The sequence below is a fragment of the Mya arenaria genome, chromosome 15 (assembly GCF_026914265.1).
Source record: "Mya arenaria isolate MELC-2E11 chromosome 15, ASM2691426v1".
Lineage (NCBI taxonomy): Eukaryota > Metazoa > Mollusca > Bivalvia > Myida > Myidae > Mya > Mya arenaria.
In genome coordinates this window covers 49,880,515-49,905,115 of record NC_069136.1, presented here as the reverse complement: position 1 = coordinate 49,905,115, position 24,601 = coordinate 49,880,515, and the positions used below count along the sequence as shown (strand labels likewise).

Here is a 24,601-nt window from a genome sequence, read left to right as displayed (position 1 = left end):
TTTAACCAATTTGACTATTATCCTTTCATGTGTTTGTATAATCGGTACATGTTACAAAGTAAAAAAATCTGTATTTTGTGCTTTCATTATAGCAATGTTTACACATACATATGTAAATGTTGTTCGCATATAAATGGTGCTCTTGTTGTATCTTTGTTATAGTGTTTCTACGTTATTGATTTGATGAAGGTTAGCAATATACTTAGGTAAGGTTTTTTATGTAAATAAATCCAAATATTTAACAAATTTTGATTAGTAAAAGTTGTTTCATTGAATAATTTGTGATGTTCTCTGTACAATCATAAATTCAGATGTGATTGCCAAATTCCTTTGTTTTCGACTGAATTACCAAATTTCGACATTTTTGACTGAGATTACCAAATTTATACTTTTTTGACAGATATTTCCAAATTTTTAAGAAAATTTACCGATTAAAATCATTATGTTCATGTTGCTTGTGTATGTATCCATTTATTTTAGTTTAAGTAAACATTTTGTTTTGTTGTTGTTTCAAGAGAACAACATCAAAGTTGAGATATTGTGATAGCCATCATGTCATTGTCAACGGCATAAACATGCAGAAACTTAAACCTTGGCCATGGCTAGAAATTATTCGAGATATTCAACTGAAACTTGGTATACATGTTGCAAGAGACATTTTGCATATGTAAAACAAGACTAATAAGGCCATTACTCCAACTTAGATAATTGCAGAGTTGTTTCCCTGTTCGACTGAGCACAGACAAGCATAGGCTCTTACTCTGTAACTAGGCGCTCTTATTTAATATTTATTATGCAAACATAATTTTGCTAATTGGGTAGGCTTGATATGTTCTCTTAAATTCAGTAATGTGTTTTACAAATGTATATGAGTGTGTAGATTATGAATTTTGAAACATTCCATTTTCATGCTCTTTCAAAGTCCATAATAGTTTGCCTTGAAATAGCATGCTTTGTGTGGTGGTATTTACAATTTTTCTTGTAGTGTGATGGAGGAATGTTGGTCTTGTTGCATTTATAAGCACCTACAATGTTACTCCTTTGTTCAATAATTGTCTATTTACACACTGTATTATTTATACAGTATCTCCATATTGAACATTGTTTTTTATTACATTTAAAAATATTTTGTTGTCGGATGTAACATTATACATGTAGTTGTTGTTTAATATATGTTGAAAACATGATTGAACTTTGTTAGTAAATGCTGTTTTTAACTATTTGTGTCGCTGGCAACAGCATTATGCAAAAACTTTGACCTTGGTGATAATATGGAATAAAAATTCACCTTTCACATTAAACTATGCTACCAGTGACAGTATGCATTATTATTGGCAGCAAGGGCCATAACTCTGTACTGTCTTTAATACTTATCAAGTTGTGTCCCTCGAATTTCTGCAGCAGAGAAAGGATGAGCGTTTACATAGACATATACATGAGGTCATCCTATTCTTTGTAATTATCATCAATGTTTTTATAGTATAGAACTGTAATAGTATCAAGCAGTTTGATATCACGGACCTATAATAACACATGGATTGGAAACTGCTCGATATTGGTTAAACAATAAGAAGAAATAATATACTCACAATCCTTAGTGTTTGCTAAGCAAGTATCGAGAAATTCAGCAAATTCTTTGATCTGAGATCATCGGTCATCTCCATTATTTTCCTTAAGCTCTGCTAATTGATAAGCACGAACAATTGTAAACAGAAATAAAGAATTAAACAACATTCCTTATCGCCCATGTATCGGTAAATTCCGCCAGTAAGAATATTACCACGTATGTGTCGCTGCTCATAAGCATTAAAAATAATCTGTATAAAAAAATGATTAGTTCCAATCCATGGATTATATGTCCATATGAATATTAAATAATAATTATATGTCCATGGTTTTGTTCAAAGCAAAAATACACAATATGAAACAAAAATTTAACATTACTTAGTTTCTTGAGCCACAGTGTGACTAACATTTTAAACGCATGGATCTAACTAAGGTAACTTGAATGTTGTCACATATAATATTTTTGGCAGGGATGATTTCAATGAAATTCTTTTTAAATTGGTAAAAAATGAAATTAACTGAATTGTCTCGTAAGAATATTGAATTTGTTCATACTGAAAAATATGCATTTAGATAATGATGAAAACCATGAAATCTGTCTCCAATCTTTGCATTTTAAACATTTAATCAAATCATTGTTTAAAAATAATAACACATTATTAATAGATATTTACAATGTAATTGAAACATTACCGGTATGTAAACAAGAAACAAACTATAACTGTCAGGTATTATCATATATTTTTTTACTCTTTACACTATTTGTGTGTTTCAGCCATCCTGTACAGTCCAAATGTGATTCTACCTCACGAAGAGAAAATTATTGTCGACGATGGTACAGGCAATGATATGCTGCAGGAAAAGTAAGGATTTCGAGTAGTTCATGAATAGCTATAAGAATTTGACCTGGTTTAAAAATATTTTCAAATATGCAAGGGGATTGGGCGGCATTTATACAAGATTATTAATGCCCCGATAGATGACTACCATTCAAGATCACACTGCTCAGTCCCGGAATTGAACCCACTATGCCTAGATGAGAATTATATGTGTTAACCAGTGCACTGAATGATAGTAAAATCCATGCTTTTTGTAAAGCAATAGTTGACCATTCAGAAAATATTGGTTAATATATTATGTGTTATACGACAGTGTTCATGGAAAAAGAATAATACAGTATTCTGCCATTCAAGTGCTATAACTTTGATTTTAATGCACTGTATTTAGCTTCTCTTACCTTGAAATCTATTGTTAATGAATGTAGAAGAAAATGCCTTTTAATTTATGTCAGTTGGTTGAAGAAAAAATGCCTTCAATTTCTGACAGTTGATTGTAGAATAAATGCCTTCGTTTTATAACGATTGATTGTAAAAAAAACAACCTTCAAGTTATGACAATTGATTGTAGAAACAATGCCTTCAATGTGTTACAATTGATTGTAGAAAAATACCCTTACGAAGGGTTGAGGAAAGAATAAATGTACCAGATTCAGAAAGTAAACAAAAACCTTGGGCAGGGTGAGTTTGTCCGTGAGATGTCCTGAATGTCAATGTTGTTCACCATCAGGAATGCGAGTTATTGGCAAAAATTGATGTTGTCACATATTTGTATTTGGTTTATTTTGTTTAAATATTGTTTTATTGCTTTGTTTTCTAGAAAGATCAAGAAGAAGAATTTTTCATTTGCCACGTATACAAGTTTTAACTTCTTTTCTGATTTTAGTTCTTCAATCTTTTGTTATGTTGCTCTAAATTATATCATAGTTTCTATGAATGACAAGAACGCTTGTCTGTCAGTGCAACATGTCCCTAGGTCTGAGATATCTGTCTTAGTAAGGCATGTTTTGTCAACGTTTTGCATAAAAATGGTATTGCAGTATAATAGAGCACTTTAAGAAATATATCTTTTGTAACTGAAATTATTGCCACCATTACCAAGGCAATAGAAATAAATGTTTTTCAGCAGCATGGATGTCTTCTGACTTTTCGGAGTCATTTTTATCACTACCATTCCTTTAATATGAAGAAATATAAATGTCCATCTCAAGAGAAGCATGGGTGTCATCTTACTTTTCTGAGTCAGTTTGAACACTTATCTACCATTCCCTATGAAGAAATTTGAAAGTCCTTCTCATGCATTGTTTTGTTTATATTTTTAATAGACCTATTTTGTTTTGCAGCATGATTTTGTACTTAAGACATTTTATGTTGTGTGCATGCAAAATCTGTATGCATTCCCTGTGTGTGTATGTCATATAAGACGCTGAATGAACTTTACATGCATAGGTGTACGTTAAAATTAGATTGGATTAAAACGTACATGAATTTTAGATTGAATAAAATAGGAAACCCCAGTTGAATAAACAAACATATCGTAATGATGGAAAGTGATCAAAGATGTAAAGTATTGTTAATATTTTACTTCCAGATTTAATTGACATGCCAAATCGCCAAGCTTGCAAAACTGATATAAGGTTTCAGATAAACAAATGTCTGAAATTTGGATGCCTCAAGTGACCCCTTAAAATGTGTGTATCACAAAAAGTGCAGAAAAAAGAAAATGTCAAACTTTTACCTACAATAATATAAACAGAAGTCTTTTGGCCTTCAAAGATTTGCAAAATTTGTCATTTACATCAAATTTTAGTTAGAATAAAGAACATTTATTATACAATCTGTTATAAGTTAATGTATTTCAGTCCCATTATTTAAATAAGAGTCAGCAAACTAATACCTCTCAAATTGTATGGGGTCACCTGGCATTCACACTAACCCTTAGGGTTGTTATCGGACAACTACAAAGTCATGTAGCTTATTTGTGAGTCGAATTCCTTAATATTGTATCCATCTTTGTCTGCTGAAATTTTAAGAATTTTATAATCTTTTTTTGACAGAATTTGTATGTTTTGCCAATGCTCTCTTTTACTGCAATGTAATACTATGTCCTATTTTTCAGGTCTCTGGTTGATACTGTGTACTCATTAAGGGACCAAGTAAAAGCGTTAGAAATGGTAAGTGATAGAAGTATACTTAGGAGTTCATAGTATTTATTTTACATTAACTCTAAATTGCTTGTTCCTGTAGTTAAACCCCTAGATAAATTTATATGAGGGCTTTATATAGGAGTTGTGTTTGTTGTGTCTCATTCTGTCACCTCCCATACATCTTGTGTCATATGTAGCGCCAAAAATGAACTTCATGCATATGTTGGTCAGTGTGTGCTGTTGTGCACGAGCAATCTTTCATTTACATTTCACTTGGTCTAACAAGGGTAAAGGCTAATGACTTAATAAAATATGCCAAAAAATTGTGTTGCCACAGGCAACTTCATAGAAATGTTGGTCAGCATCTACTATTGCGAACCTGCTATTCTGCCATTTCTTTAACATTTCTCTCAGTCCAGTAAAATCTTAATGATAATGGATCAGAAAAAGGTTATCTTAAAAAGGTTGTGTCGCATGTAGCACTGAAAGTAGTGCACCAACATTCATGAAACTTCAAAGGAATGTTGGTCAGCATGGCTATTGTGCACCTGCCATTTCTCTCAGTCTAACAAGAGTTATGGCCCTTCATTATGAAAAAAATGATCTGAATATGTAGCACCACTTACATATTGCAGCTACAGTCATGCAACTTCTAAGGAAAGTTGGTTAGCATAGGCTGTTTTCCACTTGCCATTGCTTTCACATTTCTGTGTCCAGGTGGCATCTGATGGTTTTCATCCTGACTGTGTAAGCTGTTGTTTCCAGTGTTTTATTTCTCCTTTCTTATTTCAGGATCACAAGAAAATGCGCAAAGATTTGGAAGAAGAAGCTAAATCAAGAAAATCTCTGGAAAACCTTATAAAGAAAATGATGAAAAATCAACAGACAATAATTGTAAATAAAGATAAAGAAATTGAGGATTCACAGACTTGATAGTATTGTTAACGTGGCAGCCTCTAGTCTCATAATATTGTATATAGACTTTATAATTATGTTACAATTATAAATTTTGTAGTATACAGAAGTATAAATTATGTTGAAAGAGTGTAAATTATGTGGTAGAGAAGTATTGATTATATGGTTGAGAAGTATGGATTATTTGGAAGAAACAGATTAAATCATGTGGAAAGAAATTTAAATTCTTGATGAAAAGTATATTAGGTCAGATGGATAAGAGGTAAACATTATTTGGTAGAGAAGTATGGATTATATGGATGAAAAGTATAACATAATGTGGATGTTAGAGAATAGTTTAACCATGTGGAGGGAAAACAAATAGCAAATAGGTAGACTTGGTTGTGACTAATATTTGTTATAACACCGGGAACAGTAACCAAGTTAAATGTTGGATCATTGCATTTAAATATCTCTGTCAAACTTGAGCATGTTGGTTCTACTTATGATCAACTTGACTGTTAATAGTGAAAAAATAATGTCGTAACATCAGAAAAAAGCTGGCCTGGTGACCTCATGTCAAAGAAAGGCACAACTTACAATTTGGTTTAATAATTTGACAAAAATTTGTTAGTTAAAATGATTTTGTTAGAAAAGAATGTATCAATGGTTTTTATATTTAAAAGTCTTCCATGTATACTTGTAGCCAGTAATAGTATTCACGATTCAATTAAAGAAAAAATGATCTTGTTTGGGCAGGCAGCTATCCAAATGAACATGCCCAAATCACTTGCCGTGACAATTTGAAAATATGATTATGACATTTATCCAAAATTGTTTTAACAAGATCCTATGCATCTATATGTTGCAGCTGTTTGATATTTGTCGAGAGAAAAAATTGTTCAATGATGTTGGCAGAAACATTTCTATTGTTTAATATAAGAAAAGTAAATTTGCATTAATTAAGGTACAATGCTTTAACATCTTAATGACTTTCTCATTTTGGTCAGGTTTAATTTGACTTGCCCATGTTGGGCAGGTTTACCTTTTCTTACCCATTTCTTACCCATTTCGGGCAGGTTTATTTTGACTTGGCAATTTTGGGCAAACTGACTATAATTTTAACTTGCCCTTTGGTACTGTACACATCCAAGGCCTCAAGCAAGTTATTTTTCAAATACTGGAGTAATTCATTTCTTTTTTATGTTAACCAATAGTCCTATAAATTAATCTTAGTTTTGGATTATACGTAAAAACATTAACTTACAAATGTTTGACAATGTTCTTAAATTTTATCACTAACCGTCTTGTTAATATATTACTAAAAAATATCTGGGTAGAATAGCTTTATTAATAATCATCTAAAATTGAGTGAATTACATGTTATACGTTAAAGTTAAAATTACTATCAGAAATAATTGTAACATTATATTTGTTTGTGTGTGTAAACTGACGGTCTTTTGTCAAACAATACTTATGTTCATATATTTAAAGGAAAAAATCCAATTGGATTTAAGGCGAAACAGCTTTCTTGTTTCCAAGTATAGTTTTAACATTTTGCAGATTGTTCAGAACTCTGTTAAAGTTAACTATGTTGTTAACTTCATCGTTGTTTACTTTAAAATCAAAAGTGCTCTTGACCTTTAATCGATAATGTGATCTGCTTTACAAGATTTAAGACAATGGTCTTAGCTGTACATTTTTAAGGTTAAAAATGTAAGCACATCATCAAATACCCCTCGTATAAAAGTTAACAATGATGTTGTCGATCATATTGGTAACTTAAAGAAAGTTCTGAAAAACCAGCCCAATGTTTATGTTGATCTATGTAATGGAAATTATGGAATAATATTATTGAAAACAGCTTTCTTGATTCCAAGTATAATTTTGAATGTAACCATTTCTCCTATATCTCACAAACACTAGTGTACATTTCGAGGAATGTAATAAATAATATGTTACGAGCCCATGAAACACTATTGTTATGTTAAGATATTCTATACAGTTCTTGCTACATGTATTGATCTTACTTTTTTGTGTTACGTTACAAAGCATAATATATTATGATGTTAATTTGCATTTTTGCAAAATGAAAGATGTATTAAATCTTGAATGTCAGACTTTTGTCTTGAATTATTTGTATTCTTCAAAGAAACTGTTATTAGTTGAAGCCATAGATCTACAGGTGTTTTGATTCACCAAAAGACCTTATTCAGGGAAAATCTGACTCCATGACACAATTTTTTACTTAGTTCAACATAGCTTTCACAGGCGTTTCCGGGTATGTGTTTAAGTGCGTGCGTGCGTCTGTCCTGGCTGAACCTTGTCAAATCTGTATCTTGACCGTGCATAATAGAAATATCAAAATCTTGCCTTGAAGTCCCAATGATGAGGTGGCGTGTAATGCCCAAGAAGCAGGTCTGTACCTCGAAGCTCAAGGTCACGCTTAGAGATCAAAAGTTAAAACTAGAATGGGCTTTTGAGAAAAGCGCATGTCTCCCCCGAAGGCTTAGTAAACAGACACTTACCATAAAAATGCAAAGGCCTTCAAGTGCTGCTGTTTCTCAGGGAAAAAACGGCAGGTCTTTTATGGACAAAAAACAAAATAAACAAAATGCACGAAAGTTGAAATGAGACGCCAGTTATTGATCGGAAACGGTTTTCATCTTCAAGCCCTTGTGGACTTGACCTTTGACCCAGTGACCCCAACTACTGCATGACCCTTACAAGCATGCAAAGTTTGGAGACTCCAGGTAAAGCAGAACTTAAGTTATTGATTGGAAACCGTTTTTCATCATCACTCTCTTTTTGGACCCAGTGACCCCAAAATCAATACGGATCATCTGCCCAAGAAGACCTACCAGCATGCAAAAGTTCAAGACTCAAAGGCAATAGGAACTCCACTTATTGATCGGAAACCTTTTCTTATGTTCAGGTGTCTGTGACCTTCACCTCTGACATAGTGACCTCAAAAACAATGCGGGTCTTGTACACCCGAGTAACATCTCTACAATTTTTGGTAAACATATGTGAAAGATATTACACGCAAATGATTTTTACATGGAAGGTCACCACGACCTTGACTATTGACCTTGTTACCCCCAAAACAATTGGGATCATCTAGACATCATGACCAACCTCACTTCAAAGTTTGGTGAACCTAGATCAAAGCATTCTCCTGATATTGCACGGAAATATTTTTTTACATTAGAGGTCACAGCGACGTTGACCTTTGACCTTGTGACCCCCCAAAATATAGGAGTTTTCTCAACCTCCCTACCAAGTTTGGTGAACCTAGGTCAAACCATTCTCAAGATATTGAGCGGAAATGTTTTTTACATTGGGGGTCGCCGCGACCTTGACCTTTGACCTAGTGACCCCAAAAACAATAGGGATCTTCTACACCTCATGACCAACCTCCCTACCAAGTTTGGTGAACCTAGGTCAAACCGTTCTCAAGATTTTGAATAGAAATGTTTTTTATATTGGGGGTCGCCGCGACCTTGACCTTTGACCTAGTGACCCCAAAAACAATAGGGATCCTCTACACCTCACGACCAACCTCCCTACCAAGTTTGGTGATCCTAGGTCATGCGGTTTTCCAGTTATCGATCGGAAACGAAGTGTGACGTACGGACGGACTACCGGACTGACGGACAGGGCAAAAACAATATGTCTCCCCCAGAGAGGGGGAGACATAATGAGTACTGTTGATAAGACTGGACCTTGTCCGGGCCACCTGGTTACCAAGCTTAAAAGATTTCAAAGAAAATTGACATGAATGTTTATGAGTTCCAGGTGTGAGCCTCATAGGTCAAATGTCAAACAACAGATTCAAACCAGTAAGGTCAAAATGTTGCATTTTAATAAGAAGGTGTTTGTACTCACAAGTTGCTCATTGGAGAACCATGACTCGTAATGACATAAGGGAAGCTTTCAGACATCTTCAGAACCCCAAAAGTTATTCTTCTGAATATATATATTCAAGAGAGTTTAATGACTAATTTTTTTTAATGATAAGCCAGAATACCATGGATGGAACACCTATATATAAGTTGTGCTACAACTTTTGGTATGCTTTAAGAATTTTTAATTAACTTTCAGCACACTTAGACTGAATGGAATTTTTTTCCAACACACAAAGATACGTTTTATATTCCTCAATATGGACAATACTACAAGAATATGTTTCATAACACAAGGAAAAAAAACACCATTTCAATCAAAATTTATATAATTATTACCATGTTATACTCATATACTGTCAAGATCATTTTCTTGCAAACAGCGCTTTCTTGTAAATGTCACTTATATATGGCTGTTATGGAACTGACAATTTATGTATAAATAAAAGTAATATAACAAATGTGTTTATGGCCAGAAGAAATAAATTACTGCAGGCGTCTTTGTGTAGGGTCAGATTACCAGAAACAGACATTTTATTATAGTCCTTATCACCCTTTTCTTAAATGAAACAAAATTTTAATCCTCAAAAGTACCATAAGGCATATTAAAATTGTACCTTCCATCGGTCTGTCCATCCGGTGTCCGGGCTATATCTTTTTCATGCGGAGGGATTTTACAAGTACTTGGCACATGTGTTTTGAACATAAAGAGATGTGTAAGACCCATGTCCTTACATCAAGAGTCAAGGTCACATAGATTTATAATAGAATGGTGCATAAATGCATTTACAGTAGTGTGATAATACTGAGTAAATGTGTTTGGTTCCTTGTAAGACCAAGCCCTACCTCAAATTTCAAGAGTTTAAGGATTATGTAGTACTACATATATGCAGCGCATAGACAAGAGTATCGGTTTCATGCAGAGGGATAAAAACGGGATGTGTCGAGTGCAATTCACACGACCCAAGTTCAAGGTTTAATTATGCCAAGCTACATTATTATAGTGTCCAGTTGGGCATGTCGGGGCTGTTAATTTGTCATGTACAGAGGGATTTTAAACAAAATTGGCACAGATTTTTGGTACAAATAGATAAAGTAAAGCATATAAGACTCAAACTCTACTTTAACGGTCATGTTCACACTAACAGGTTTGCCCTTTTGAAATGCAGCTTATTGGTACATCAAGCAAGAGTTCAAAATTCACTGGCACATGTGTTCAGTACATAAAGATAATGTGTAGCATGCAAGATCAATGACCCTACCTTAAAGTCCAAGTTCACATTAATAAGTTTAATATGCACTTAAGATATAGTTCATTATGTCCTGCAGCTAATTTGTCATTCATCGAGATAGATTAACTTCAATTATGATTAAGGTTACTTTGCACATGTATGTGTTACATAAATACTTTGTGTCTTGTGCAAGACTCACATCCCCACATCTTACTGCATCACTCGTTCACACTTGAATCAACTATCATCGGGGCTGGCATATACAAGTATAGTTTATGAAAACCCTTCCTAAATGTAGCCATATTAGTCTAGTACATTGAACTGGATGACACTTCTAGGGCATTCCTCACTTACTGTGACAGCTCTTTTCAATTAATCTAATTATATACACTATAGGGCCATCTGAGTTCTTTTCAGTGCTTCTGTCATAATGATACTGGTCAGATAAAATAACCAATCTGTGATAGATTAGCTTTTAAACTCATGCAGAATTTCAAAGTTGTCAATTTTTATCTAAGTCAGAAGTACTTTCTAAAATTTATGTGGTAATAGTTAAGTTTTATAGAGATCCTTATATGGTTGAGAAAGTAATGCAGCAGACACAAAATGGCTTACTGGCCTTTGACTCTACTAGTATGACTTGACCATATACATGTATGTGTCTGAAACATGTACTCTGCACCTAGACAGTGGCAATCCATTAACAAACCCTCGATCAAAAGAGTTATAGAATGGACACAAAAAATGGCTTTCTGACCTTAAAATTGCAAGTTATATGGCCGGAACATGAGCTTATCTCATCAGATGGATGTGTCAAACAATTGTTTTCAAAATTCTTTATTCAGTTGAGGAGTTATGGAGCAGACACAAAAATCTGACATGACCTTTAAGACTGGCCTTGACATGGATGATATTAACTGACTTGCAAATTGTTATCATGAACTAAATATTTCTATACACATGTATATCATTTTTGACCCTAAAGATACAAGGGTGGAATATGTGTTTAGTATTTTGTTCAAATAGTATGTACATTAGTTTTGATAATGCTTTAATAAATATACCAGTACATACAATCATGCATAATTTACACTATGAGAAACTACCATACTTATAAAAAAATACAACAATATAAAATTTAAGTTTGACAATTCCAGTTACAATGTAGCAAATAAAATTTAAATAAATTGTATGCTTTTACATTTTATTACAGATTCAGAACTTTTACCCCTTGATTTTTTTACACTGAGAACAGTCTATCATTTCACAATACAGTATTTATTCATGCGTGTTTCAAACAATTTTAAACCATTTCAACAAGTATCCACTGGAATGAAGTCTTGTTCAACTGATTTGTACCCGATCTCCTTGCACTGGTACGCACACTGATTGGTTTATAGAGAGATGTTCTGATAGATGGCAAGGTCCATTTTGTACTTTATAAAAATATATTCACCTTAACAGGAGATCTATAAGAATCATACACACTGATTTTGGCTTTAAAACTACTTGTATTCTATGATATAAAACTTGTTTTCTTCTATCTCAGCTCTCTAATGTGTCCATCAGTTGATCTTCTGTCAACTGTTCTTCAACTTCACAGTTTTCACTGTCTGTTTTGTTACCATGGTCACCAGTCATATCAACAGTTCCCTTTGCAACAGAATTGTCAGTGTCCATCTTGGCAACATCGTTCAATAAATTTTCTTGACCCTCAACAATCAGTTTTTTAGAGTCAATGCCCTCATTTAACACATTTTCCTTATTGTCCAAATTCTTCGTTTTTAGAACATTTGTCTTCTTTGCATGATGATCTGTAATAATTTCACTCTTTTCTTCCGAGCTCATATTAACATTGGAAACATTTTCTTTTGTTTTCAACACTTTATTTTCACTGCATTCTTTGTCTATAACTGCAGACATTTCCTCATCTGAATCAAGTATTCCATTAGGAATATTTTCCATATCAGGTACATCATTCTGACCCTTAACATTTTCACTACCACTATGTGACCTTGACCTTTCACTGACAGTGACCTCAGGAGTTTCATTGTCCATTCTTTGACCAAGACTTGCATTTGGATCCATAACTTTTATATTCTGACTCGAGCCTTTTGTAAGCTCTTCAGACATGTCATTCCTCTCTTCCTTTTCACCTGCCTTTGAACCAAGCTTGTTCTGGTGAGACTGGTTGTCGGAATTTTGATCTTCATTTGCTACTTTTTCGCCGCAGTTTGACATCTTCTCAGGGAGACTTTCACTTGCTGTTATCTGCTCTTCACCATCCTGAGAGTCCTGAATTATAATGTAAAATTACAATTTTCTGTCAACAAAATCTGTATAAAGATAAACAAGCCCTAATTCTTATGAAAATGTTAACTTCTTCATTCTACAAAATTTGTATTATGATCAACAAGCCCTACTCCTTTTACAAGTAACAACTGTATGTTTTGAAAATTACAACTATTTCAGCTATGTCATGTCTTAATTTTAAAAAAAACTCATTAGCAATATTGCCAGGCTTCAGACAATTTTTATCATTTAAAAAAAAATAATTTGCATACATTTTTAAAAATTATTAAGGATTTTGCTTAACCAGAAAGTAACTTTCAAAACTAGAACTGCAAGTTCTTTTTCAAATTATCACAATATCCCTTCATTTAGTTCATACCAATTCATTTTTAATTCATACAACTGTGAAGACAACTATAACCCTAATCTGAATCACTCTCAAGTTACTTTTCCGGGTAGAATCCAGTACTGGCTATCTTTCTGATATGCAGGGAAAGTGTCCCTAACATCTAACACCCATAGCAAGTGACATCTGTAATCCACAACCTCTATGATGCACCACATTGATCTGTATTTTAACAGATAACTAGAAGCGCCGCAATGCGACGAAACCAGGTTTTTGTTATGGGCAATCAGAAATTATAGCCAATTAATTTGTTGTATGAGCAAGTTCAATCTGCAGCTTCATATAAGCTATATTCACACTAAGATTCATCACTATCCATCAATTCTAACTAAGTTGTTGGGCAGAAAAACATTTTTCTATTTTTTGGGAACAGTGACCTTGACCCCACCTCCCAAGCTAGCTCTTCACATAAGCTACCTTCGCTCTTAGTTTCATCAATATCTATCAATGCTAACTAAAGTTATTGGGCAGAAACCATTTTTCTATTTTTAGCAACAGTGACCTTGACCCCACCCCCCTCAAAAGAAATTCCAAGCTTGCTCTTCACATAAGCTACTAGTACCTACACACAAAATTTCGTCAATATCTATTAATCCTAACTAAAGTTATTGGGCAGAAACCATTTTTCTATTTTTAGTAACAGTGACCTTGACCTTAGCCCCTTCCCACTCAAAAGCAATTCCAAGCTAGCTCTTCACATAAGCTACCTACACACTAAGTTTCATCAATATATATCAATGCTAACTTATGTTATTGGGCAGAAAGCATTTTTCTTTTTTAGTAACAGGCGACCTTGACCTTAGCCCCACCCCCCTCAAAAGCAATCCCAAGCTAGCTCTGTACATAAGCTACCTACACACCAAGTTTCATTAATATCGGTCAATGCTAACTAAGTTATTGGGCAGAAATCATTTTTCTATTTTAAGTAACAGTGACCTTGACCGTAGCCCCTCCCTCCTCAATAGCAATCCCAAGCTAGCTCTTCACATAAGCAACTTACACACCAAGTTTCATCAATATCTATCAATGCTAACTAAAGTTATTGGGCAGAAACCATTTTTCTATTTTTAGTAACAGTGACCTTGACCTTAGCCCCACCCCCCTCAAAAGCAATCCCAAGCTAGCTCTTCCCATAAGCTACCTACACACCAAGTTTCATCAATATCTGCCAATGCTAACTAAAGTTATTGAACAGAAACCAATGTTTGACGCCCGCCCGCCCGACAACCTCATTTTAATAACCCGGTTTTTGTTGAAAACCTGGTTAAAAATTTAACCAATCAAAGGGTGCATTGCTTCACATAACATTATCATAATGCAGTTATACATGCAGTTGAAATTTGCATAAATCCCAATAAAATGTACCCTTTTCTTCCTTCATACACTGCCCTTTTTTAAAATCCTGCTAAAGCCTTAACAGGGCAAATCACACTCCCACCACCCCTTAAGATCTCTCTTCGATACTGCACCTGTGAATCCTGCGACAACTTGAGGTTGAGTCTCGGCGGCTCTGAGGATTGGGAGGCTGCAGAATCAGACTCCTGGGAAGTTGATTGCTGGGCTGGTGTTGAGGAAGTATCAGACTTGTCTACCAATGATGATGCCTGGCTTGGGGTTTGTTGTGATGATTGTGTGACTGTGTCTAGCCTTTGTGAGGGGGATGGACTTGCTGTTTGTTTTCCTTAAATAAGTATACATTAATGTGATAAAAGCAGTTCTTTGATAATAGTTGAAAAGCCTGCCACTTACAAGAATTTTGAAGAAGAAAAATGTTAACAATCTTTCCTTTCATTATTTTAAAGTTGTATCAATTTTCTTTTAACGATTTCAATCAGAAATAATTTAACAAGACTAAGTTTGAATGCCTTAAACCTAATGTTTAACATTGAACTCCACCTACCAGGTGTAAATCTGCCAGTTTTCTTCAACCTCCTTTCCAGAGCAAGCTGCTTGTTTTTCTCTATCCTGGCCAACTGCTCTGGGGTAAAACCCTGTAGAAACAAGTCAGCAGAGTAAAATTATTTTGTTTCAACATATTTCCGATTAAAAAGAAACCTACAACAGTTAACAGGTTTGACTGGTTTATAAAAAGACATTTACTCTCAAATATCACAACAAATAAAGACTAATATCAAAATCCAAATATAATGACTGTTAACGACTTCCCAGCATATAAATGTCACCTTTTTTCAAGAAACATATGAAGACCGTTGCATAATAATTTTATCATCCAAAAAGACTGAAAAAATGATTTTAATTCTTTTATCTAAAATATATGCCTTGGCTGAGTTCCACTTAAAATTTCAAATCGATTATTCAATGTTTGTTGGAAAAGTATTTCTATGCAATGAATATGATTTGTGTCTTGAAATATTGACAATTTCCTGGACCAAGTTCATTTTTTACTATTAAAATTCAGGTAACTTCGAATATCCAGGACTTGACATTTTTCTGGACCATGTGGAAACTCTAAATTTAATAGATTTTTTAGCATAAAAGCATGAAGAAACTTAAAAGTTAACAAACTTTACTATGTTTAAAATGATGCCTTCAAAACTTTTATCTAATTTTGGTTAAATTATTGCCATGGTTTAAGCATTGTTTAAGTATTATATAAATAGCAACACTGACCCCACATTCAGCTGCCTTAGCACTAGCTGTGCCTCTCCCTGGTGTATCAATCCTTGTGGCTGTAAACTCTGGCTCTCCATGCTGAGATGCTTCCCTTTCAGGAGAATGAGCTGCACCCACCACAGCTCCAGGGGAGGTAACATGGCCCCCAGCTGTGAGGCCAGTAGGCCGGGAGGCCATGGCTGATGTTTCCTGTAGTTCGTCCTCCACTCTGATCAAATCATCCCACATGTCCTCTGCATTAGGATTCTGTGCAACAGGAAGAGACTGAACTATTAGAAACAAGGGGATATTGGGGGCATGACCAGAAGGCCCAATTAGTGAGGCTAATGAATGAGGTATGTAGCTCCTTTTCTACAGAACACTAGTTTTTTAAGTTCATATTTTCACTTGTGGCAGTGCCACCTGTACAAATATGGCTTTCATTATTCACATGGTATCTAACTGAAAACAAATCTTCAGATGTATCTTAAACAGTATTCAGGGTTAAGAAACACAATTACGCTTTTTTCTGCACATCTCACAGAACTTCAAAATGTCTGACAAGGATTCGCAATGCCAAATATGTTTAATTTTCCCATGATGAAATTGCTGTCACGAAAAGCCTTGCTTCTCGACTGACACTGTGCCCCTTAGGCTCGGCTCAGAAACCATTAATTAAAAACATTTGATATTTTACAATTATGAATGCAGTTATCAGCACTTTAGGGCAACATTCATGGTTAACCCAAAATTATGATTTTGTTGACAATTTTTATTTCCAATATAAAGCATTATTGCATGACTTGAAAAATCTCATTTTTTGCAAGTATTTTATCCCAAATTGACAAAAAAGGCCTGAAACTTCTTCTCAAATCAGTAAATTTTACAATGCATTTCCCAATATATCAACATGTATTTTCCACCAAAATGGTAAGAAAAAGCCTGACAAGGATTCAGTTGGCAAAACATTAGCTGGTTTCACAATGTGTTACATTATAGTTCATACACTCGATCTGATACCCCCTCCCAATTAAACACACAATAACATAGGGATAAATGATTTAAGAACACAACTCTTACTACCAACTTTGCCCACACAACTTTGCAGGTAGAACATGGTCGAAAGCATTCATTATTTCCTACGACTCTTTTAAGTTCATCCACTTGGTCTGAGCTAACACAGAGCTTAGCCAGTACAAACTCCACGAGAACAAACTATACACATGAAACACTTACCTATGTGGATTGATACAGGTCAAAAGAATCGGTTCTTTCCCCCTCCCGTCCTAATACCCCGACAATATCGGCATGTCCATACTTCACAACAACACACTTATTGTAAACTTGGTCAGCTTACCTTTGCTGGTTGATCCTGGTCGAAAGCGTCCACCATGTCCCCGACCCTTTCCACTTCATCATCCTCCTTATCAGAGCCTACAAAGTCTTCTGACAACACTGGCATGTCCATTCGTATCTTCTTCACACATGTTTGTACCTTGTTGAGCATTAAAAATCAATTCTGTTAAATAAATTTGTTACATGTCAAGTCACATATATTTTTATGGTCTGTTAAAATAAAGTTATACAATTGGTAAATATCTATTTTTTCAAAGTCAAGTCGCTATGTATTTTCATGGTCTCAATGTTAGTGGAGAAAAAGGTAAAGCAATGTTGTTGCTGATGGTTATCCCAAAGTGTTGTATTGTCTGAATTGCAAAGGAGTCAGGTGGGCATTAATAAAAGTCAGCAACTCCCTCAGGACAGTGGTACGTGATCAGGCAACTGTTGTATGACACACAATACATCTATTCACAGATTGTCCTTTTTGGATCAATTCATACAAAATCAGTCTAAACAGTGTCACTTTTAATAATTTTCTTTTTCTTTTCATAATCCTGCCAAGAAGTGAATGAACCTTTTATACCTCTTTCTTTGCTCCTAGCTTCTCGACTCGCTCTATGACTTCATCAAAGGTCATCTTGGGGAACAGGCGGTGACCCCAGTGTTCCAGCTCCTTCATTATACAAGCCAGGTCCGACGCCTGCGAGGTAGAAAGTGTTCGGGTTTGGATGAGCAATTCTTTGAAGAATTGATATCAAAATTATATCCTGTATTTATGCAAATGAAAATAACAATCCTGTTCTTTAAGAGTTAAGGTGGAGCATACTTCTGAAGTTCAATATTCTAAGACTAGTCTTTGCATGTTTAATCTGATGAAAACCTTAGTCAATATATAAAATAAATTTACCCATAAAAGAAAAATGAAATACACACATTACAGCCTACATAGACTTACTTTAGTATAGTTGCAAATTATTTTATTTTTAACATACTAGTTGAAAAATAGTGAAACAAGACCTGTCACAGAGACAGCGCGCTCGACTATTCCGCCGCTTTTCAGTGTAAGGATTGAAAAGTTTTGGCGAAACATGCATGGATCACTGTTAGATTATATTTCAATGCAATACATGATGTGCTTAGATATTAACATAAATGTGGTTACATGCAAAATTTTAACCAGAATTTTTAAGTGTAATAATAAAGGGCCATTATTTGCAATATACAGTTAACTAACTTGGCTATTCAATTAGGTTGGGTGGTTGAAAACCATTGTATAAAGTCTCAATGCAATACATCAAGTAGTTGCTGAGATATTATCCTATGTGTGCAAACATGCAAGACCTTAACCAGAATTTCTAAGTCGCATAATAAAGGGGCAAAAGTTATATAAATGAAAGATAGAGTTATCTTACTTGATTAAATAAGAAGGTTAAATGGTTGGGAGCCTGTGTGTAAAGTTTCAATGCAATACATGATGTATTCGCTGAGGTATTGACTTAAAAGTGGTTACATGCCAAACCTTAACCAGAATTTCCAAGTCTAATAATAAAGGCCTATTATTTGCATTAAATGCAAACTATATTTATCTAACTTGGTTAATTCAGTAGGTTGGATGGTTGAGTACCATTGTATAAAGTCTCAATGCAATACCTCAAGCAGTTGCTGAGATATGAACCTATGTGTGCTTGCACGCAAAACCTTAACCAGAATTTCTAAGTCAAATAATAAAGGCCTATTACTGGCATTAAATGCAAACTAGAGTTATCTTACTTGGTTAATTAAGTAGGTTGGATGGTTGAGTACCATTGTATAAAGTCTCAATGCAATACCTCAAGTAGTTGCTGAGATATTTACCTATGTGTGCTTGCACGCAAAACCGTAACCAAGGGGTGACGCCGATGCTGACGCTTGGGTGAGTAGTATAGCTTTCCTTATTCTTCGAATAGTCAAGCTTAAAATATAAGAAGAAATTGTATTCAGGAGACATCAACTTCCATTGTTGAAAAACTTCCAATATTGATGAAAGGGAAATTCATACTTCCAGTTTCAAATCATAAATGGAAGCCCTGTCCTTACTACTCAAAAATCTCATTATGTATTTAAATCTCATTATGTATTTAAATCTCATTATGTATTCTTACTTACAAAAACAATGAATACATAACTTCAACACTAGTTTACTCACTTCATGACCTTTGCCCTTTAATTTGACCTTATCAAACGTCTTTCGAAGAATGGGTATGCCCCTGTCTCCTGTCAATCTGAAACAAATTGTACATGTACGATCTTCATTACTAAAATTCAACAGAATTTTTTTTAAATGAGCAGGTGATTTCTCCTGCTTTTTAAGTGGCTTGTCCATTTTATTTCAGTAAAATTGGCCATTGGCTAGAAGTGCAAAGCTTAAAGAAATAACCTGATCATTTCTGAAAAAAACTTTCAGAGGGAAACAGGCTTGTGATTGGCACTTTATTAATGCATACAAGGTTAAATTAGTTGAACTTAAATCCTACATAAATCTTTAAACTTCATCTTACCTGGTGGAATCAAGCTTTGGCTGTGGTCGTCTAATAACCCTTTTCGCTGCTCCTTTTGAAATGTCTTTCAACCTGGCAAGCACCTCTGCATTTTCTAAGAAAAAAATAGTGAAGTGAAACAAACATCTCTTGGTAATTTATTGTAAGTTTATCATATTTTGATTTTTTTTTCTACAACCTATGTTGATTTTTTTTAAATGTCAGAGGTGTTCTGTTTTTTAAAATTGTTTCTTGAATAAAAGATGTAAATGGCCAGGAAATTTGATGGTGTTACAAAAAGACAGCAGCCGTTTTTTAATGCATTGGTTTGTTATATGGAAACTGTTATAAAACTCATACTTCGTGAAACAGATGAGTAACTTTAAGTGAGTTCACATTTGAAATGTGGGCTACCCTCGACTTAAATTAATACACAAACTTTCCTCAATCCTGACCTTCATCTTCCATATCCTGTGAGGCCTGCTGGGTACCATCTGGAAGGTCGGGAAGGGCACCAATTGCTCCGAGGTCTTCATCTTCATCACGGTCATCAAAAATCCCGTCCATGTCAAGATCTGCTGTCTCCATGTTGATCAGTCACTAAGCAATGATTCCAGACAAGAATGGTAATGTAGATAGATCAGAAGTTTTAAGTTCAACGTAATGTAAACAACTGAAAAAATATTTTTAAAAATATCTTGAATCCATACATATTTGGCAGATAAGGTCACTTTTCCATGAATGTGTGATGCTTGATTTCATTCACTTCAATACACAATCTGTCCTTAAATTAAACAAATCTGTAACAAATCTATGAATATTAATTAGAGTGGCCATGAGTCATTAACACTAAGTTACCATCTCCTGCAAGATATATTAAAAATTCAGCAATTCTGACAAATTATAGTTGATTTTCATTTTAAAAACACTTATAAATGAGGTTGCCTTCTCCAAGAACTCTCCCAATTTCTATATATATTCATAAATTTATGTAAAGTACAAGAAAATAAATCGTAGAAGTATTGAAATTTACAACCAGCCCAAATCCAGTTTTACTGGGTGTATTACCTTCAGCTAGAAATAGAAAAGAAGTATGGAGAAGCCACTGCAGGCTTCTATTGAAGTACACCTGTTAAGTCTCCCATATATGTTCAGCATGAGAATCACAAATTTGCGCACTGAACTAGATTTTTGCATTTGCATCCCACACTAATTCAAACATGTATCAGGTCAAATTAAACTTTAATATCTTATAAAAAAAATATATATATGCGAACACAATTCTACGGCTGACTGATACCGGGCAGACAGCAATCAGACTATAAATTCATTGTTATGGTCACGAAAAGTGGGTCTTACATTATGAGTGTACTCAGGGTTTCCACATGGATTTTCGGGAGAGTCTTTCAGGGTTGGGTTTAGGAGGAATGACCTATCCCTATGTTCGAGATTTGTTTTAGAGCTGTAGTGCAAATAGTGCATTTTCCTGCATTCTAAGCTAAACTAACCTGCTGTATAGTCCAACTTTAAAACTGTTGTTTTCATATTCCTGGCTTATTTTAACTAACCATATCAAATAGCAGTGAGTAGTAATGCTTCAGGGCTCATCCTACCAGGCGACTTAGGCGATTTAGTCGCCCTGCCCGCGGCAACTTCGCTATTTTCTAAGATCAAAGCGAAGTCAACTTCGCCGACTTTTTCAAAGATCAAAAAGTCGATATCGCTAAGAACTAATGCTTGTCAAAACAGAGCGACTCCGCCTTCCGCCTGTCAGCTCGATTGACAAACAGCCAATCGTGTTAAACCTAGTAAATATGCTCCTTTGACTTCGACCAATGAGAACGCTTGTTTTATTCAATCGAGGCACGTGTTTGCACCATTGACTTTGTGTACATGCGCTACGTCATCGATGTAATAAAATTGTAAGGGATTAATATTTACACTTGCCGATGTTTGTAAAAGTCAATTTGGGCCAATTAGGATTTATACTTTATGACAATAGCGGTTTAAATGATGTGCACTGATGACAAATGAACTTAATTGGGTGTGATTACTGCGAAGTTAGCGAGAAGGGCAAGTGCGAATCACAGTTCCAGGTTTGTTGTTTTTTTTTTTTTTCAGAAATGTTTCCATTATTTTTTCTTCGATCGGTTCACATCAATATTCTATATATGAGATATTTTGCATTCTGTTTAATAGTAATCATGCTTTCTACGTTTCTACAAATAAGAAAACATTCAAAAAGTTAAATTATCAAAATAATTTCAGTTGGTACAAACAAGATGCAGATAAAAAATGGCACTGCGAAGTTTGTAGATGTGCTAAGTTGGACAACGCCTAAGCCCTTGGACATGACCAACCAGCAAAAACAACCAATCATCAGAGACATGGCTTGTGTAAGTATTTATTAAAACAATAGAAGCATTGCTTAGTCCGCAGATAAATCGATTCAAAGTGGTATTAATTTTAAGGTGTCTGGTTTTATATATTTTAAAACATGTTGTAATATATGCCCAAATTATTTTAAATGACAGCTGAAAATGATGAGATACTGTGTAAATATTTTTAAAGAAATATGTGTATTTTCAGCAAAATATTTTTCAGCAAATCAGCACAAGGCCGCCTTGGAGAGACAGTTCTGCGTTCCCAGGAACCCATGAGGAAAATCGTACTGGCCAAACTGTCCAAGGATGACAAGCTTGACCCCAAGCTCCTTAAGAATGCCTACCACCTGGCTAAGCGGAAGCTCCCCAAGGAGGAATTCCAGTACCACCTCCAGCTTGCCAGGGCCATAGGTGCTGATCTTGGCCATCTCATGAATGGGCACTCACCCTCTTACACATCAAACAAGAGTGTAACTGAGTTACAAGATGCCATCATGTATCATGTATTTAAATTCTGATATATATGTATGTGTGCATGATAGGTTAACCGTTTGCATGTAATAAAATGTTTGAAACTTGACTTCTTTTTAAAGGTATATACAACAAATTAATTCCAACTAAAAACAACCAGTATGACTATTTTAAAAACAATTTAAACACCTATTTAAATGCATAGAAAAGTTGTCCAGGACACACCAGAACCCACCATTTGACAATTAAAATCTCAAAATTTCCCGACCTACAGGAGGGGGAACCCCCCTCCCGCACCCTCCCCCATTCTCACTTCTCCCTAAAATTTTGGTCTAGGATGAGCCCTGATGCTTATATTGACAACGGTGATGTACCCAATGAAATGTGTAAAATGCAGACCCTCTAAGGTACCGTGTATTTCACACCTAATGCCAATTTATTTTGGAAGGAGTCTGGGAGAGCCATTAATGATGATTGGATGATGCATCAAGTGAAATACTTCTGACATGCCTCCTGGTGATAGGCCAACCATTATGATAGCAGCTTAGTCCAAATAATTGTACGTTGACGGATTTTTTTTAGATTTTTGATATGGCAAATCCTTCACGTACAAATTGTTTAGTATCAAAAGTGGGTAGTTGTTCCGATCAGGATTCCGGGTTAAAGCATATAGCGTCTATAAAATATCATAAAAACAAGAAATATTACCAGATAATGTTATTTTATATTAGTTCCGTACACAAAAAATAAATATCCAACTTATAATTATGAGTTTGACGGCTTTTCTTCATTTCATTCTGTCAAAACATAACGATATATACATGAAGGGCACCTGCAAGGCTTCAGGGCACAGTTTTAAATCGCTCGGAACATTTCAGCCATGGCCGAGTTGTTACGATTGTATAACGAGGTCTATCTCGAAGCTTTGTCGGAGGAGGCCGAGTTATTACGATTGTATGGAGTTGTTCCCCTTCGCATAATTGTTTTCTGTGTCAGTCAACTTTCGTTTTATTGGAAAGGTAAACAACTTGTTTTAATGCATTAAATGCTTGTTTAGTGCAAAATAGCATTTCACTTACATGGTAAAATATGAATATAACTCATTTATGATCAATTTCAACCATAAAATACTTCACTTAAAACAATTTCAATATTTTTAAAACACCCCCGTTTTTTGCACATTCCCGTTTAGACGTTAGGGATTGGAAGAATCCCGTATAACACGTCTAATATTTTAGACTAGATAGCAGCTAAGCATGTGATTATACTGCCGACACGCCTTTTGCCATCGGCCAACTAATAGGAAAGCCTAAGCCTAAGCAGTGTATGCCAATATTGACATATTGATAACTGATTAATGTATTGATAAGGCTGACAAGATTAAGGCATGTGGGTGCAATTCATGTTTGTTGGATATTCCCCTCGCGTCAACAGGCACATCGGGTCCGAAAAGCCATGAAGGCCTGGCGGATACACTGAAGGGTAAGATTTAAAACAAGAGAATCCTCTGTGTGCAAGAGTGCCTGCTCCACCCCATAGGTTAATGTGGTGAGGAGAGAAGTGTGTTGTTACTCAGTTGGTAAGAGCAATGTGCTAGTGTTCCGGCAGTTGTCGGTTCGAGCGCCACAACATTTCATCCAAGACAATGGTTTACTTTTCTGATGTCAAAAGTAAAAGGCAAGAGTGTCTGGATATTAAATTTCTTGAGAGAGGATGGAAGAGTATGTGGTAAGAACAAGCTACCCAGTCGGTTACTTCGCCGTGAGTGTTGTGGCGGTCATGGGTTCGAGACAACACCGTCACCGTGCGCACTTTTCCTCATAGGTTTGCTTTAAATTTTCATAAAATACACAAATAATTATCATCGCGAAATAATAACCAGGCGCACAATATTAAATCAATGCATTAATAACTTGAAGCCCGTATTGAAAGAAAAATATTTACTCTACCTGTCAACTTTTTCGGCTTTCCCGCGAATTTTTGCGGACCCGAAATAAT

At 34.9% G+C, this 24,601-nt stretch overlaps 2 protein-coding genes and 1 long non-coding RNA gene across 13 annotated transcripts in view; 2 read left to right on the top strand and 1 right to left on the bottom strand.

Annotated features, from left to right (window-relative positions):
* The window catches only part of LOC128220784 (rho guanine nucleotide exchange factor 7-like), a 54,112-nt gene extending 46,551 nt beyond the window's left edge, over window positions 1-7,561 (top strand). For 6 of the 10 annotated variants that reach the window (XM_052929321.1, XM_052929313.1, XM_052929317.1 and 3 more), the window contains 4 exons: window positions 2,342-2,429; window positions 3,009-3,083; window positions 4,522-4,576; window positions 5,342-7,561. In XM_052929321.1, coding sequence (XP_052785281.1) covers window positions 2,342-2,429; window positions 3,009-3,083; window positions 4,522-4,576; window positions 5,342-5,482 — 359 coding nt within the window. In that variant the 3' untranslated portion in view covers window positions 5,483-7,561. Of the gene's footprint in view, window positions 1-2,341; window positions 2,430-3,008; window positions 3,084-3,222; window positions 3,256-4,521; window positions 4,577-5,341 lie in introns of all 10 variants that reach the window. The other 4 variants (XM_052929312.1, XM_052929316.1, XM_052929315.1 and 1 more) reach the window with 2 other exon arrangements.
* Window positions 7,562-11,430: 3,869 nt separating this feature from the next.
* LOC128219520 (uncharacterized) lies at window positions 11,431-24,601 on the bottom strand. Its single transcript, XM_052927331.1, has 10 exons — window positions 24,553-24,601; window positions 20,204-20,348; window positions 19,770-19,863; window positions 19,418-19,493; window positions 17,816-17,932; window positions 17,249-17,386; window positions 15,910-16,158; window positions 15,179-15,269; window positions 14,748-14,959; window positions 11,431-12,875 (listed from the first exon to the last, which is right to left on the bottom strand). Exons 2-10 carry the CDS (start codon window positions 20,334-20,336, stop codon window positions 12,126-12,128), a joined length of 1,860 nt encoding a protein of 619 aa, XP_052783291.1. The 5' UTR covers window positions 20,337-20,348; window positions 24,553-24,601; the 3' UTR covers window positions 11,431-12,125.
* LOC128219521 (uncharacterized) lies at window positions 21,391-22,490 on the top strand. Of its 2 annotated transcripts, none has more exons than XR_008258564.1 (3): window positions 21,391-21,844; window positions 22,017-22,144; window positions 22,353-22,490. It is a non-coding gene; the product is annotated as an uncharacterized LOC128219521 (long non-coding RNA). The 2 variants fall into 2 exon arrangements; XR_008258563.1 differs by having other exon boundaries at window positions 22,338-22,482.